This window comes from Trachypithecus francoisi, unplaced genomic scaffold (assembly GCF_009764315.1).
Source record: "Trachypithecus francoisi isolate TF-2019V2 unplaced genomic scaffold, Tfra_2.0 Lachesis_group5, whole genome shotgun sequence".
In the NCBI taxonomy this organism is placed as follows: Eukaryota; Metazoa; Chordata; class Mammalia; order Primates; family Cercopithecidae; genus Trachypithecus; species Trachypithecus francoisi.
Window position 1 is genome coordinate 71,356,179 of NW_022681470.1, and position 14,947 is coordinate 71,371,125.

Consider the following 14,947-nt stretch of genomic DNA (forward strand, 5'->3'; position numbering starts at 1 on the left):
ACCTGCAGTTCAGAAAACAACAGCTTGCAGCCCCATTAGGGACAGAGTTCATGTCTTGGAGCTTTCTTGGAGTTCTTGGAGTCAGAGTGGGCATTTGTCTATAGTTGTTAATGATCCATCTGTCCCCAGCTGGTAGGTCCCCTTGTCCCCTCAGATATCCCGAAGGTCATCTCTGTCTTTTCCTCTTTGCTCTGCAGCTGAGGAGGGAGCTGATTAGTCTGCAGGGAGCCAGACCCACCTGTTCCCACCTCTTTGCCTCATCACCATGCTCTCATTTTAGGCTTTGGCTAAAAACAGATTCTCGTCTCCCTTGTGCATATCTTGTCATTTCTTTTCCTCCCTGCTCTTAGTTATATTTGGCGCGGCGTTATTTAACTCTGCAGAACATCTTGGCCCAGAACTTGAGCTAAGGGGCTGTACCACAGACTGCATTAAATCATTAAGTGACAGTATGTGCTTCCTTCTTGGGGGATCAGGTTGGAGGGAAGAGGGTAGGGAGACATCTTCATTCCTTCAGCAACTATATTGAGTGCCTAGTAAATGCCAGGCATTGTTGTCAGTTCTGGGGTTACAGCTATGAACAAAATAAAGTTTCTTTATTTTCCTGGGGAGAGACAGATACTAAACCAAACAACTAATCAATATGTAATATGCTCAGGTGGTGAGAAGTACTAGGAAGCTGCAGAAAACAAGGAAAGGGAGAATGATGGGGAAGTGCTGTTTCTGACAGGGTGATGGTGGCAGGTATCTTGAGAAGGTGACATTCCAGCAGCGGCTGGAGAGGAGGAGGGAGGGAGCCACATAGATATCCAGGGGAGGAGAGTGCTAGCCACAAAACAGAGCAAGTGCAAAGGGCCTTGAGGCAGGTGCATGGCTCCAGGCACAGCCAGGTCACTGCTGTGGCCAAGTGCAGTGAGGCAGGCGAGAGTGCGGTGGGAGATGATGGGCTAGGGGTGGTGCAGGGGCACTCCCATCATGTATGGCCTCCTAGGTTACCTTTAGTGCTTGGCCTTTTACCTGGATGAGAAAAGCCGTTAGGTTTTGAGCTGAGGACTGGCCTGATCTGAGTTTTGTCAACAGGATCCCTCAGGCGGCTCTCTGGAACCTAGTCCATGGGAGCAAGGACAGAAGCGGGCATCCAGTTAGAAGGCAGTGGCAGGACATTAGTCATGAGAGACGTTGGGGCTGCAGCCGGGTAGAAAGGTTGGGGTACTAAGAAGGGATCATTCCGGGCAGAGACAGAGGATTTGCTAGAACTGACTGAATGTGGAGTGTGAGTGAGAGAGCAGCATCAAGGATAACTCTAGCTTTCTGGCCTGAGCGTATATTTTTATTTTTGAGACACAATCTCACACTGTTGCCCAGGCTGGAGCTCAGTGGTGCAGTCTCGGCTCACTGCGACCTCCGCCTCCTGGGTTCAAGCTATTCTCTTGCCTCAGCCTCCCGAGTAGCTGGGACTACAGGCACACGCCACCACACTCGGCTAATTCTTTTATTTTTAGTAGAGATGGGGTTTTACCACGTTTGCCAGGCCAGTCACAAACTCTTGACCTCAGGTGATCCACCCATGTCAGCCTCCCTGCCCTGAGCATTTATGGCCATTTTCTGAGCTAGGGAAGGTCAAGGACAGAGAGGACAGTACCCCATCGTGAAAGAGACAGTTTGTAAGGGCTCCCATCAGTATACAACGTGCTCTGACATTTCCCACCTAAAAAAAAAATCCCCCGCAACTTTCCACTACTCTAAGCTGTGTCTCCTTTCATTCTCTCTTGAATTTGCTCCCAGTCGTTTCTTACCCCATCATCCCACCAAAACTGGTTTTTATGAAAACCAGCAAGCTTCCATGATTCCAAATCACATTCTCCGTCATCTCACACTAAGCCTATCTCCAGCACTGGCATCATCGTTTACTCCCTAGTCCTCAAAGTACTTTCCTCCCTTGGCCTCCAAAACACCATGGTGTCCTTCTCTCAGTGCCTTCCCCATCTCAAGTGATGACGCCTCCACCCTTCCAGCAGCAAGTGTCCTTCATCCCCCTACCTGGGGCAGGAAAACTTCAGGGCATATGATAGAAAGAATACTACTGTTAGGCCAGGCATGGTGGCTCAAGCCTGTAATCCCTGCACTTTGGGAGGCCTAAGCAGGTGGATCATGAGGTCAAGAGATCAAGACTATCCTGGCCAACATGGCGAAACCCCATCTCTACTAAAAATACAAAAATTAGCTGGGCATGGTGGTGAGCACCTGTAATCCCAGCTACTTAGGAGGCTGAGGCAGGAGAATCGCTTGAACACAGGAGGCAGAGGTTGCAGTGAGCCGGGATCCTGCCACTGTGCTCCAGCCTGGTGACAGAGCGAGACTCCGTCTCAAAAAAAGAAAGAAAGGAAGAACGAAAGAATACTACTGTTTTATCCAGTGCATCTTTGGGAAGTCTTAAATATCCCTAAATTTCTTCCAGTGTTGCCCTTCATGGAACCCTCATTTGTGCTTTTTAAAAAGTCACCTGTAAAAGGGACTCATTGCTGTGTAAGTCAACTCTCCATTATTTGCCCTGACGTGAGAACAAAACCAGAGCGGAACTGTGAGGCAACAGAGCCAAATCAATGGCTGATACTCAAATCGCTCCCTCTGCAATTTGACAGCTTGAACAGATGATGGAAAAATGTATATGTTGTTTGGAATAAGGAGGAGCTGCAGAAAGCCATGAGGTGCTTGAGGAAAAAACACAAAGTAGATCTTCTCATCCCAACAACCTTGACCAGGCCTGAGTCGAGGTCATACAATCCTGTCTATCTTAAAGGATGTTTTTATCTCTAGCTTTTGTGAGCATCCTCGTGTTTTCCAAAAGGAAACATATTTTACTTGACCTTAACTAGGGGGACTCATTGCATCCTCTTCTCTCACACTTTATTCCAGTGTATGTGCTGTTCTTTAATAATGTTTTTTTCAATCTTCCCAGAAAGAAGATTGGCCCATGCACAAGCTGGAATGTTCTCCCATGGTTGTTTTTGGGGAAAACTGGAATCCCTCGGAGACTGTAAGACTAACAGCAAGGATTCTGGCCAAACAGGTGAGGAAATGGGACAGTGTTCAAGTGCATTTTATTTTATTTTATTTTTAAAGGTCAGAAAGATGAGTAACTGACCTTTGGTAACCATCTCTCGTTAAACATCCTTAGACTCCATTTCCTATCATATCCATATGGACAAGGGTGGGGAAAATACTCCAGGCATAATCTGGTTCATTGTGTGCCCTGTGCAATTAGGTTGTTGCTCACCCCAGACCAGGAGCATAGCCACAGCTCTGAAATTCTGAGCTGTTTTCATGACAGGTTTACATAGAAGTACATGACATGAAAAGCCTGACCCCAAATAATTAGAGCTTCCTAGGGAAGCAGATTGGTCTGAGCAGCTTTGAGATTTTCCCCTCTTTCCATTCTGACATAAAGAGTGTACTCTGTTCCCCTGTCCTGTGCAATATTCTGCTGTTTCTTGGCTCCTTTCTTGCCTGTGCATAGGCAGGCAAAGAATTGGATGGAACAGCCACGACTATGACATGTGCAAAGAAGAGAAAGAGTGGAAAAGTAGAAATAGAGGCAAGGGAGAGGGGAAGAGAGTTAAAAAAAAAAGAAAAATTGAAGAAGAAGGAAAGAAAGAGGCGCCCTTGATGGAAACAGATGATAGTCATCAATGGCTTTCTCCAGAGGTGATGCCGACTCTGACTATTCAGAGTCAGAATAGTCAGACTATTGGTCTGGTGGGCACAGGCTTGGTGGGCAGGCCTATGCAAACTTACCCTCAAAGACTAAGGAAGCTGAGAGACAGAAGAAAGAAGCTGACAAATCCAGCTTATTAGAAACATTTACTAGGACTTATGAACTGAAGCCATGTCTATGTCTTGGGTGGCAGCAAGACAAGATGGTGGGTCCCTGCACCATTACCCGCCAGACCCAGGGCTTATATACCATGGGGAAGAAATGTGTACAGCAGTTGAAAGGAAATGTAAGGATGCTATGCGAATCTGCCTGAGAGCAAGATTTGTGCTCAAGATTGTTTTGACCTAAGGCAGGATTTAAGGTTACTGTAGATAAAGTAGAAATCTTAGAAGCATTCCCAGAGCAGGAGTTAACCAGAAGTCAACATGGTGCATCAACATCCAAGATGAAATTGCTTTAGCCACCACACTGACTGTTCTCCCCCTGATCTGGTTCGTTCTTGCTGATTGCATGATAATTAGACACCCAATCTTGGAAGGGCCAAACTAAAAAGAGGACAGGAAAATGCCAGAGGACTTGTCCTTGTGATCCAATGAAATAGGCAGTGTGGGGCTTAGAAGGCCTGTGTCCAGGCTGTGGAGGTCTTGCTTCTCAGTGTTGTCAGAGAAGTTGGTGGCAGGGCCTCTGGACTATAAATCTTTTAAAGCTGAAATTTCGTCTGGGCAGGCATAGTGGCTCATACCTGTAATCTTAGCATTTTGGGAGGCTAAGGCAGCAGGATTGTTTGAATCCAGGAGTTGGAGACCAGCCTTGGCAACAAAGTGAGACCCATTCTCTGTAATACATTTTAAAAATTAAAAAAATTTCCCAGGTGTGGTGGTATACACCTGTGGTCCCAGCTATTCTGGAGGCTGAGGCAGGAGAATTGCTTGAACCCGGAACTTCAAGGCGCAGTGAGCTGTGATTGTGCCACTGTACGCCAACCTGAGCAACAAAGTAAATGAGACCCTGTCTTTAAAAATGAAAAAAAACAAAACTGAAATTTCATCTACCTCTTCCATATACCTACCAGCCCTCCTCTACCCTTAAAGTTTTTCTATTTTTTAATCTAAACCAAATGTGATGGAAATGATTAGCATGTATCTGTCACCAGACCAAGTTAGGATCCTGGGCTGTGTAAACAGAAGTAGAACATTTCCAAACTCTGAGGTCATCTTTCCACTATGTTCAGCTTAGGTCAGGTGCTTGCTGAAATGCTACCTCGCCAGCTGAGAGTATCCAAAGCCATTCATGGGTTGCCTGTAGAGTGAAACTAAAGCATCAGAATTCCTTCCCTGCAGGAGGGTTAACTTTCGGATCCTTAATAACAGTTATCTTTAAATGTATGCAGAGTATTTGGGCTGAATGAGTCAGAGGGAATAGGATGACTGGGTGAGGCATCAGAGCCAGTAAGTCATCAGATGGGATCTCTATGCATCTTGGGAGGATTGGGTGGCCAAGCCGGTGTTTTATTATTTTCTTCTCCTGAATTATTGATGATATTTATAGTAATATTTTAAGAATTCAGAAGAGGCTGGTAGACTTTCCTGAATGAAAAGCTTTCCCAAGAGAGATGACTTATAAATCTTATAAAAATGCATTCCGTGAATGGAAGATTTCTGCTCTAAAAAAGAACTATTGAGATATTTTTCGGCACCAGGAGGGTAGTCTGAATGCAAAGATGAGTTTATACAAGCTTCATTCAACTTTTATTATAATTACTACTACTACTAATAGTGTATTAAATGAAAGTTACCTGCCCATCTTTTCATCTCTATAGGACTTGATGATTAAAAAAACAGACCATTTGTATTCTAGTAGCTTGCAAAGGATTAGGGGAGACAGGCTACCAAACTACCAAGGGGAGGCTTAACATGTTAACTAGGGAGGTGAGCGTGCCCTGCTAGACCACCTGTATCCCCAAATTGAATAGCCAGATTACAAAGACACGGCCTTGGGCCAGCTCCTGAGCTCTGCCTTTGAACTCTTGTCAACACCAAGTTTATTCATGTTCTCAAAGCCTAGCGGGTTTACTATTGTTAGCTCCTCTTGGGGTGTCTAGAACAAAGCCAGCAACACGTTTAAAGTGAATCTGGGCTCACAGATACAACCAAAAGTGTTCTTTTTGAAACACAGAATTTGAGATCATTTTAGCCTATGCTTAAAGAAAGTGTAAAACGGATGGGGGGTTTGATTTTGTTCCTTTTTAGAAGGCGAAATAATAAATAGGATGGTTTGTCTGTAGACCCAGTCCTTTTAATAAAAGACCCTAAAAAGTTGTTGTCCGGCCCTGTTCTTTCCCATAACAGGCATTTCTGAGCTTACTATGTGGATAGTATTATCAGGGTGTTAGGTACGCAGTAGAACATTTTAAAAAGCGCTTTAGAAGAGTCTTTGGATTTGGTTGTTGGAGAGCCCTAGTGGTGGAGTCCTTGGGTGCCCGTTTTACTTCCTTAAGAATTGTTACTTTTTCTTTTTGTTGATGTAAAAGTGAAAGTGCCACTTTCTACACTGGTTGTTAAAAAATCTGTATCTGTATGATGTCTTCCCCAATTGCTAGAAAATCCACCCAGAGAGAACACCTTCGGAAAAATTGTTAGCCGTGAAGGAGTTTGAATCACGTAAGTCTTTCTTCTGTGACCAGCCGTGCAGTTCTCTCAGCCACAGATTTCACATGGGTTCGGCAGGATTGAAGTGAGGATGGGCTAGCCTGTGCTCAGAGGAGTAGTGATTTCTTTCATTACTAGTTTTTATTTTGACTTTTGTGCTGTTTTGAAAAGCACTTTTAGCTTTTTCCTTCTGAGTTGACAGGATTGTTAGGAAATAATTAAAGGAGGTAGGCGCTCCCAAGATGAATTATTGCACCCTGAGCTACCTCCTGCTGGCCCTCTTGGCATGCTGAATATTTTTGGATCTTTGCTGAATTGCAGTCCTGTAAATAGCTGATGTTTTTACTGAAAGCCGTGAAATCAGGGGTTGTCCAGTTGTTTGACCGTGGCCCAGATTCCTGGGCCAACTGGGGGGCCCTTGACTAGGCTGAAGCTGTTTATGAGTCATGGCTACTCATCCCTGACCTCGTCACTAACACTCAGTTGAAATCTCATGTCCTGAGTGACTTCTAGTCATCAGAGGGAGAGGAAGAAGAAATGGCTTGCTTTCTTTCCCTAGGGTTTGTCAGTTAAACCAAGTGATGGGGAAGAATGTTCTCTGGGGGTTCAACATGTTAGTTTTGGGGTTTTTTTTCACCCTTTCCTTTCCTCTATATCATTTACAGCAACAAAGGATGTAGCTAGAAAGCCTGTGTTTTTCTACCAGGTGAGAATAATGGATTATTTATCCACAGATCTGGATAAGTTAGACAATGAGAAGAAGGATTTGATTCAGAGTGACATTGCTGCTCTCCATCACTTTTACTCCAAGCATCTTGAATTCCCCGACAATGATAGCCTCGTAGTACTCTTTGCACAGGTAAGGATGCCAACAGCAGGTAACACTCAGTCTGGCCTTTCCCTCTCCAAGCCCCTCTCCCCAGCACGCACTCAGTGAAGATGAATGCAAATAGAACGATGACATCTTCCTGACAACGAAGCTCTGAGCCAATTGGACCCTGTGTTGCCATAGCCTTGCTTGGTGACCTTGAGCAGATCAAGGTCCTCTCTGCTGGCCCTCATTGATGGGTGGAGTGTAGGAAATTCGCCTCTGCCTCTGCCTCACAAAGAGTTCATGAAAACAAAGGAGTTGTCAGTGCCCTGGTACTCTGGCATACTTTAAGCTCTTTGCAAAGAAAAGATCATTTGAAGTTCCTACATTAAATTTAACTTTTACTCTCTTGAACCTTCTGTTCTATCTGTAATGTTTTTTCACTCTAACCAAGGCTGTACTGTTAGAGCGGAGGCAAAGACAGGTGCCCCGACAGGAGGGCCCTTTGTGATGGCCTGAGGAAGGGCAGTCACTGCTGAGAGAAGCCCAAGTGGGTCTAGGTGTGGGAAGTCTTTCCTGATGGTGGCTAAGAAATCTTGTTTAGAGAAGCCTAAGTTTACCGAAATCAGATCTAAGGAAAACTTAGGTTTCTAAGCAAGAGCAATTTGAAAGTGATTACAGCTTTGGAAACTAGGCCACTGGCAAGGCGAAGACTTGGGCATTGTTAGGAGGAGAGAAGAAAGGGTGCAGTGGCCATGCCTTGGGGAACGTACAGCCTTCATGTTATTGTGAGGGTGGTTCTTCCTGGCCTGACTTACTAGATTGGATTTCTCTCTCCCGTGTGCCTTTGCAATTTCCTCTACAAACTGGGCATCTAGTTGAAAGTGACCTTCCCAGAGAAATACTAGAATTCTGCTCCACGGGAGCAAGAAGCTACATCAATCTCCGGATGTGTAAAAGAGATGCAGTGGACACTTCCATGGTTTTATCTTAGAATAGAATAAGCGTTACCTAATGCACCCTTTGCCCAGTAACTCTGTTTGCAGGAATCTGTCCTAAGGATATAATCAGAAATCATGGACAGAGATGTACATGCAAATTGTTCATTGTAGGATTCTTTTAAAAGCCAAAGGCAGAAAAGAAAGAACGAATGAGGGAAGGAGGGGAGGAAGGGAAGAAGAAAAGGAAAGAGGAAAAGGAAATACTATAAATGGCCAGTAGTGGGAGTTTGGTTACATAAATAATGGCATCTCCACGTGATGGAGGGTTACATAACCTTTATAAGTTACGTTTCACAGACTGTCAAAAGGTGTGAGAAATGCTGATGACATAACATTAAGTATCAAAGCAGTATGAAAAAAGGGTATAATACGAAAACACACATATATAACTTAAAGATTAAGTGGAAGTACACAGTTGTCTTCTGAGTTGGGGGAAAGTTTAGGCTTTTTACTGGGTTACTTTCTGGATTTTCTACAATGAGCATGTACAACTTACAAAAAGCATGCTAAGAAGGAGAAAAAGTCAAAAAGCACACACTTTAAAAATTACACACGTAAAGAAAGTGGCCAGGCACCATGGTGTGTGTCTGTAGTCCCAGCTACTCAGGAGCCTGAGGTAGGAGGATTGCTTGAGCCCAACAGTTTGAGGCTGCAGTGAGCTATGATCACATCACAGCACTTCAGCCTGAGCAACAGAGTGAGAGCCTGTCTATAAAGAGAGAGAGAGAAAAAAAAAGGAAGTGAGTCATTCATCACTTCTGCCCACCTCAGCTTCCCAAAACTGTGAACCACTATTAACAATTTATTGAATTCTTTTATAAACTTTGTGTTAATTTATATATATTTCAGTTATGTGACTGTCATAATCAGAAAAATATGCTATTCCTTGTAGGCAAAAAAGTGGCTTCAAGTTTTGAGTGTTAAGGTAGAAGGAATAAAAGACCTTTCTAATTTTCTTATTATCCTGGGTTTATATTGTACTTTCCTAAGTATCCTGAGACAGTAGATGTGGCTGACAATGGGAAGTGAGGAATCGACTTCTCTTACATTTTCTGAAAAATTGAATACATAATTTTTTTCTGTATTAGATGAAGTATGGTTATATGAGAAAGCATAGAGATGAAGTAAACATAAAGTATCTACTTTTCTGGCTATGGGAAAAGATAGCTTTTCCTCTAACGCAGTGATGCATGCTGATAGGATTTCTCAATGTTGACACAGTAGTTATAGGACCACATTTTCATAACCAGAAATCAAGTCACTCGATCTCACAAGTAGAAGTATGTTTGTGGTGAAAGTGACTGACTCTTTGAAATATGGACTGACTCAGAAAATTCAGAACATTTGTATACCTTAATGTGTATATACACACATATACATACACATATATACACACATGTGACTACAGAGAATTAATTCCTTTACTGACTTTATCAAATAAGTATACATTTTGAGATTATATGTGTTCACACAAATATATACACATACACTTTTTTCATATGTAAATTTGAAAGGGGACATTTACTATCCCCAAAGAAAACTCCAAAGCAAAAATGCAAAGTGCTGCTGTAGCCACATGCCACCGTCCCACCTCTCAGCCAGCAGCTACGTGTCTGCTGTTCCAACCCCTGAACCCTTTCCACTGTCTGGTCCACGGGAGGCTGTTGTGGGTTACCTCAAGACCTGGCAGCAGCTGGCAGCAGAAGGTGACCACACATCTTTGACAGCATCGAGGTGTGTTCTGATCACTGGGAACATATGCATGATTGGGAAGTGTATTTTTGGTGTGCAGCCGACATCTAGTCTAAATGCTAATTATGAGAATAGCTTTAGCAAGGTTCTTACGCCTGATTTGACTTCAGCAAAAGGACCATGGACCATGCATTTTTTCTTAACACACAAGTTCACTTTTTTTCTCCAGGGTTATTTCAGAAGGGAGGGAAAGCTGGCAGGAAAATTGCTATGTAAGTAGGCTTAAACACCATCACGAAAGGAAAAGACTCTTAGGCTCGTGGAAGCCTTAGCTTATGAAGAAACACACACAGTCTTCCACAGTAAGAGGAGCGGGGGAGGGAATAAAGGGACTGATGGTCATAAAGTGATTGAATCTGAAGGAATCTGGAGTCATCAACTGGTCTAAGTAGGCTTGCTGCAGAGGAGGAACTGAAAAAGCAGTGAAATAAGAATCTCATCTCCCAAAGTAGTCAGAAGCTATCCCTAGCTCAGTTTTGAAAACTGTTGCAAACTTGTCTGATTCATTGTTTCATTCTGAAAACATTTGTACCAGACACTGCTGAGGCGTGCTAGTATTCAGTCTGATATGATACACAGATCCTTTAGAAGCCAGTGTAATACAGGATACAGGTCATGCTCTGGTAATTTTGTTGAATGAATGAAAACTTTAATTTACTCTTACCTAGTGTTGGTTGATGGTCATTGGTTAATGGTTGTTAGTCAGTGTATGACAGAATTGGTCAAGGTACTTGGAGTTGGCACAAAAAATAGTATGCTAAGTCTTCTACTGACAAATGCCCAACCCCTCAGGATTTCAAAGGCTGTGTATTATTTTACTAACCCACAGTACCCTCCCATTTTCTGCTTTTTATGTTGAACTGTGAATACTGCAAGTCATACCCATCATACAGCTCTTATCGCTTTGTATGCCAAGGTTTTCAAGCCCCTGCGTTTGGCCCTTTAACGTGAAGCAGACTAACCACATTAGCCTTTAGTAGATCTGACCAGTTTTAGAAGGAACGTGGTACAGTGTGAAGAAACCAGAGTTGCTGTCAGAATTGAATTCTGACTCCTGTTCTGCCACTTATCGTTTACATGTCCTTGAGCAAGTAGGTCACTTAATCATTGAACCTTCCTGAGCCTCAATTTTCACATCTGTAAAATGAGTTGCTGTAGTAATGCTATAGTGATATTACAGATTTATGAGATGGTAAATCTGAAGTACCTAGCACAGTGCCTGGCCCAGAGTGAGTGCTTGGAGGATGCTAGTTTTACAAACCCCATCTGTTGACCTGAATTGTAACAGTTCAGTGTCTCCAAGTGCAGTTGGAATTGTTCAGTGTGAGTGCCTCACGGACAGAGACTTCATAGCAGCATGGGACACAAGCAGGGGTCTCAGCCTTTGTCACTAAGTAGCTTTGTGACTGTGGACAAATCATTGTTCCTCTCTGACTTCAGTTTCGTCCTCTAAAAAGTAGACTCTGAGTTTTCTTCCAGCAATGAAATTTTAGAGACATGTGAAGATCACCTACCGAATTGTCTTCTAATAGTCTGGTTTTCTTTGATGCCACAAATTTTCAACCTGTTTGTCTTTCTGTTTGTCTTTCTGTGCCCAGTGCCCAGGATGTGAGGGCTCCCAGGACATATCTGTGGAAAGAATGAGTTTATAGAACAGTATGTGAGTTAGGCATGTACAGTCCTCATTTTCAGCCTGCTTGCTCTAAGTTAGGCTTCCAGAATGGTGAAAGTTGCCCTTGGTATTTTTCTATGCAACATTTCTTTTTTTTTCTTTTTTCTTTTTTTGAGATAGAGTCTCACACTGTCGTCCAGGCTGGAGGGCAGTGGTGCAATCTCAGCTCACTGCAATCTCCACCTCCCAGGTTCAAGTGATCCTCCTGCCTTAGCCTCCCAAGTAGTTGGAGCAGTTGGGATTACAGGTGCATGCCACTAGGCCCGGCTAATTTTTGTATTTTTAGTAGAGACAGGCCTTCACCATGTTGGTCAGACTGGTCTCGGACTCCTGACCTCAGGTGAGGTTGGCCTCCCAAAGTGCTGGGATTACAGGAGTGAGCCAGCTGCCCCGCACATTTCTTTTAAAGGGTGAGAAGGTGGCCTGTAGTTGATTCGGCTGAGACTTGAAAGGCAAGGTCTCAGTGCCTTTGCTTTAAGCCCTCAATCCCTCTGCCTTCGCATAGCAATTAGATTAGATGAATAAGGGCTTCATATTACCGCCTCACCTTATGAAATGAGCATTGGATTGATTCCTTTTTTTTTTGAGACAGATTTTTGCTGTTGTTGCCGAGGCTGGAGTACAATGATGCGATCTTGGCTCACCGCAACTTCTGCCTCCTGGGTTCAAATGATTCTCCTGCCTCAGCCTCCCAAGTAGCTGGGATTACAGGCATGCGCCACCACGTCTGGCTAATCTTGTGTGTGTTTTTTTTTTTTTTTTTTTTAGTAGAGATGGGGTTTCTCCGTGTTGGTCAGGCTGATTTCGAACTCCCGACCTCAGGTGATCCGCCCGCCTCAGCCTCCCAAAGTGCTGGGATTACAGGCGTGAGCTACCGTGCCCAGCCAGATTGATTCTTTTCTTTAAAGACACAGTGATTCAGTGATAGGCTCACGATCATACAACAGAGCTGTAGCAGAATTGAGATTAGACTCCAGGTATCTTAACTCCCATGCAAGTATGCAAACGTCAGTCAGAGTCTTGGGGGTCTTTGGCATGCGTAGGCCACTGTATTCACATGGTAGGTAGGCTATGCTAAGGGATGCATCACAGTTCTGCTTGTTCGTTTATGCATGGAACTGATAAGTAAATTTTGTTTGAACAATAACATGGGCAAAAGAAAGGTTTTAAAACCACTACACCAAAACATCTTCCTAATTTGTTAAAGGTCAAAATTTTAAAAAGTGATTTCTACCCAGAGAGAAGCTCTAGCTCATTTTTTTTCTTTCTCTCTTTTTCTCGCCACAGGTTAACTGTAATGGCTTCACAATTGAAGACGAAGAACTTTCTCATTTGGGATCAGCGATATTTCCTGAGTAGGCTGAGTTTGACTTCATTTCTTTCCTTTTTACTTAACACTAATTTGATTTTCTTTTTCATTTTTAAATAACCCACCTAACTGCATGTGGCAGACATGAAACTCCAAGTGAATTAAAACAGCTTTTTAATCTGCCAGGTTTCAAAATATTTCCCCTACACTTAAGGATCCAAAGGTAGTAGTTAAGAGAACAGCTGCTTGTTAAGTCCTGCTAGGCAGAGAGCTGTTATTAAAGAATATTTTATAGTGTGCATAGAAGGAACAGCCCATGCCCTGCTGAGAAATTTGCTTTCTGCCTATCTGTGGTTCTGGAAATCTTTGCATTTCTTATGCTCAAAGTGAAACATTAATTGCCAACCAAGACTTGGCCACAGGCTTGAGTACAGAATATATGAGCTTCTTCTCCATCTGTTCTTTTTGATAAATACCAGTACAGAAACAGCACAATTTGGAGGGAGAATATGCTGAAGTAGTAGTGGGCCAGAAAAAATTTCAAAGAACTATAGGATTTTCTTTCGACTTGAAGAATACTTGAGTAATTCAACAAAGGCTAGCCAGTTGACAAATGGAGATCTTTGTAGATCTGACTTTAATGGATTGCCCAGAATGATTTTGTCTTTGTCTGTCTCATGGAATTAGTATTTCCAAAATGCTTCAGTCCCTGAAATCAAACCCTTGCTTCACAGATAGAGCCAAGGAATTCATCATGCATGCCCCTACTCTCCAAATTAATCCATGTTGTAGATGAGTTCTATTTAGAGGGAGGTTGCTTAACATATGCTGCAGGGGTCTTTGGCTGTAGGTTGCCACATATGTAGGAGACCCTTAACACTCATGCATTTGCCCTGTGTGATATGCCTGCCCTTAGCTCTGTGCGCCTCTGCCAGACGTTGTGCACTGTGTAGGTCAGAAACAGAAGAATATGTACGGTCTGTGTCTCATGAGCAGCTGTCACAGGCTTACTTGAACCAGAGAGACTAAAAATTTATTCATGTAATATTTGTCCTTGGGGCCAAAATGGCATCATCTGCAGTTGGAATTCTGGTAGTGAAGAAAGAAGCTTTTTTTTTTTTTTTTTTTTTTTTAAACTTCAGCCCCTGGAAAAAGGCAGGAGAAAAAGAGGGCGTTGGACCCACTGAAGAAGGCGCATATTGACACCTTTAGAACTGAAATGAACTGTGGAATGTCTCTGTTCTCAATATCTTAAAAGACTAAAAGATTAAGAGTGAGGTGCTTCCAGGCACGGTGGCTCACACCTGTAATCCCAGCACTTGGGGAGGCCGAAGTGGGTAGATCACGAGGTCAGGAGTTGGAGACCAGCCTGACCAACATGGTGAAACCCCGTTTCTACTAAAAATACAAAAATTAGCTGGGCATGGTGGCACACACCTGTAATCCCAGCTACCCAGGAGGTTGAGGCAGCAGAATCACTTGAACCTGGGAGGTGGAGGTTGCAGTGAGCTGAGATTGCACCACTACACTCTAGCCTGGATGACAGAGCGAGACTCCATCTCAAAAAAAAAAAAAAAAAAAAAAGAGTGAGGTGCTTTGAGGATTCACACCTGTCAGTGGTTGCCAACAGAATTGTGATACCAAGAACACACATTGTTTTACGGTCTTTGCCTTAGTGCATTTCCCCCACCTTCATTAAAAAGACCTGAGTCTGCCTTGAACTATTTAATACTTCCGCAAGATGGTTTTAGAAATGTGCTTGTATTTTAATACAACTACCCTTTGATGCATTTGTGTATTTGATTTCCTAGGGCCCGATTCCTTGGGCATCACTTTCCAGGAAGCCACGTGGGCCTTGGTGAAGTGCAGAGGGGGCCCTCCCCAAGGTCAAGACCAGGAAGTTGCTACCTGTTTATCTCAGGCACCAGGCCAACCACATACTTTGCTTAGGCCTTTAGCAACCAGGAGGTGGGGGAGTGCCCTTGGCCATAACCAGCCTGAGGCAGTTCATCCTTATCAGGCTTCGAAACCCCTTTCCC

At 43.5% G+C, this 14,947-nt stretch overlaps 1 protein-coding gene across 3 annotated transcripts in view; it reads left to right on the plus strand.

The window, feature by feature from the left end:
• SMYD2 (SET and MYND domain containing 2) overlaps nucleotides 1-14,947 on the plus strand; it is an 86,494-nt gene that overhangs the window by 33,886 nt on the left and 37,661 nt on the right. For 2 of the 3 annotated variants that reach the window (XM_033200157.1, XM_033200156.1), the window contains exons 3-6: nucleotides 2,960-3,070; nucleotides 6,315-6,375; nucleotides 7,098-7,222; nucleotides 12,887-12,954. In XM_033200157.1, coding sequence (XP_033056048.1) covers nucleotides 2,960-3,070; nucleotides 6,315-6,375; nucleotides 7,098-7,222; nucleotides 12,887-12,954 — 365 coding nt within the window. The remainder of the gene's footprint in view (nucleotides 1-2,959; nucleotides 3,071-6,314; nucleotides 6,376-7,097; nucleotides 7,223-12,886; nucleotides 12,955-14,947) is intronic. The other variant, XM_033200158.1, reaches the window with a different exon arrangement.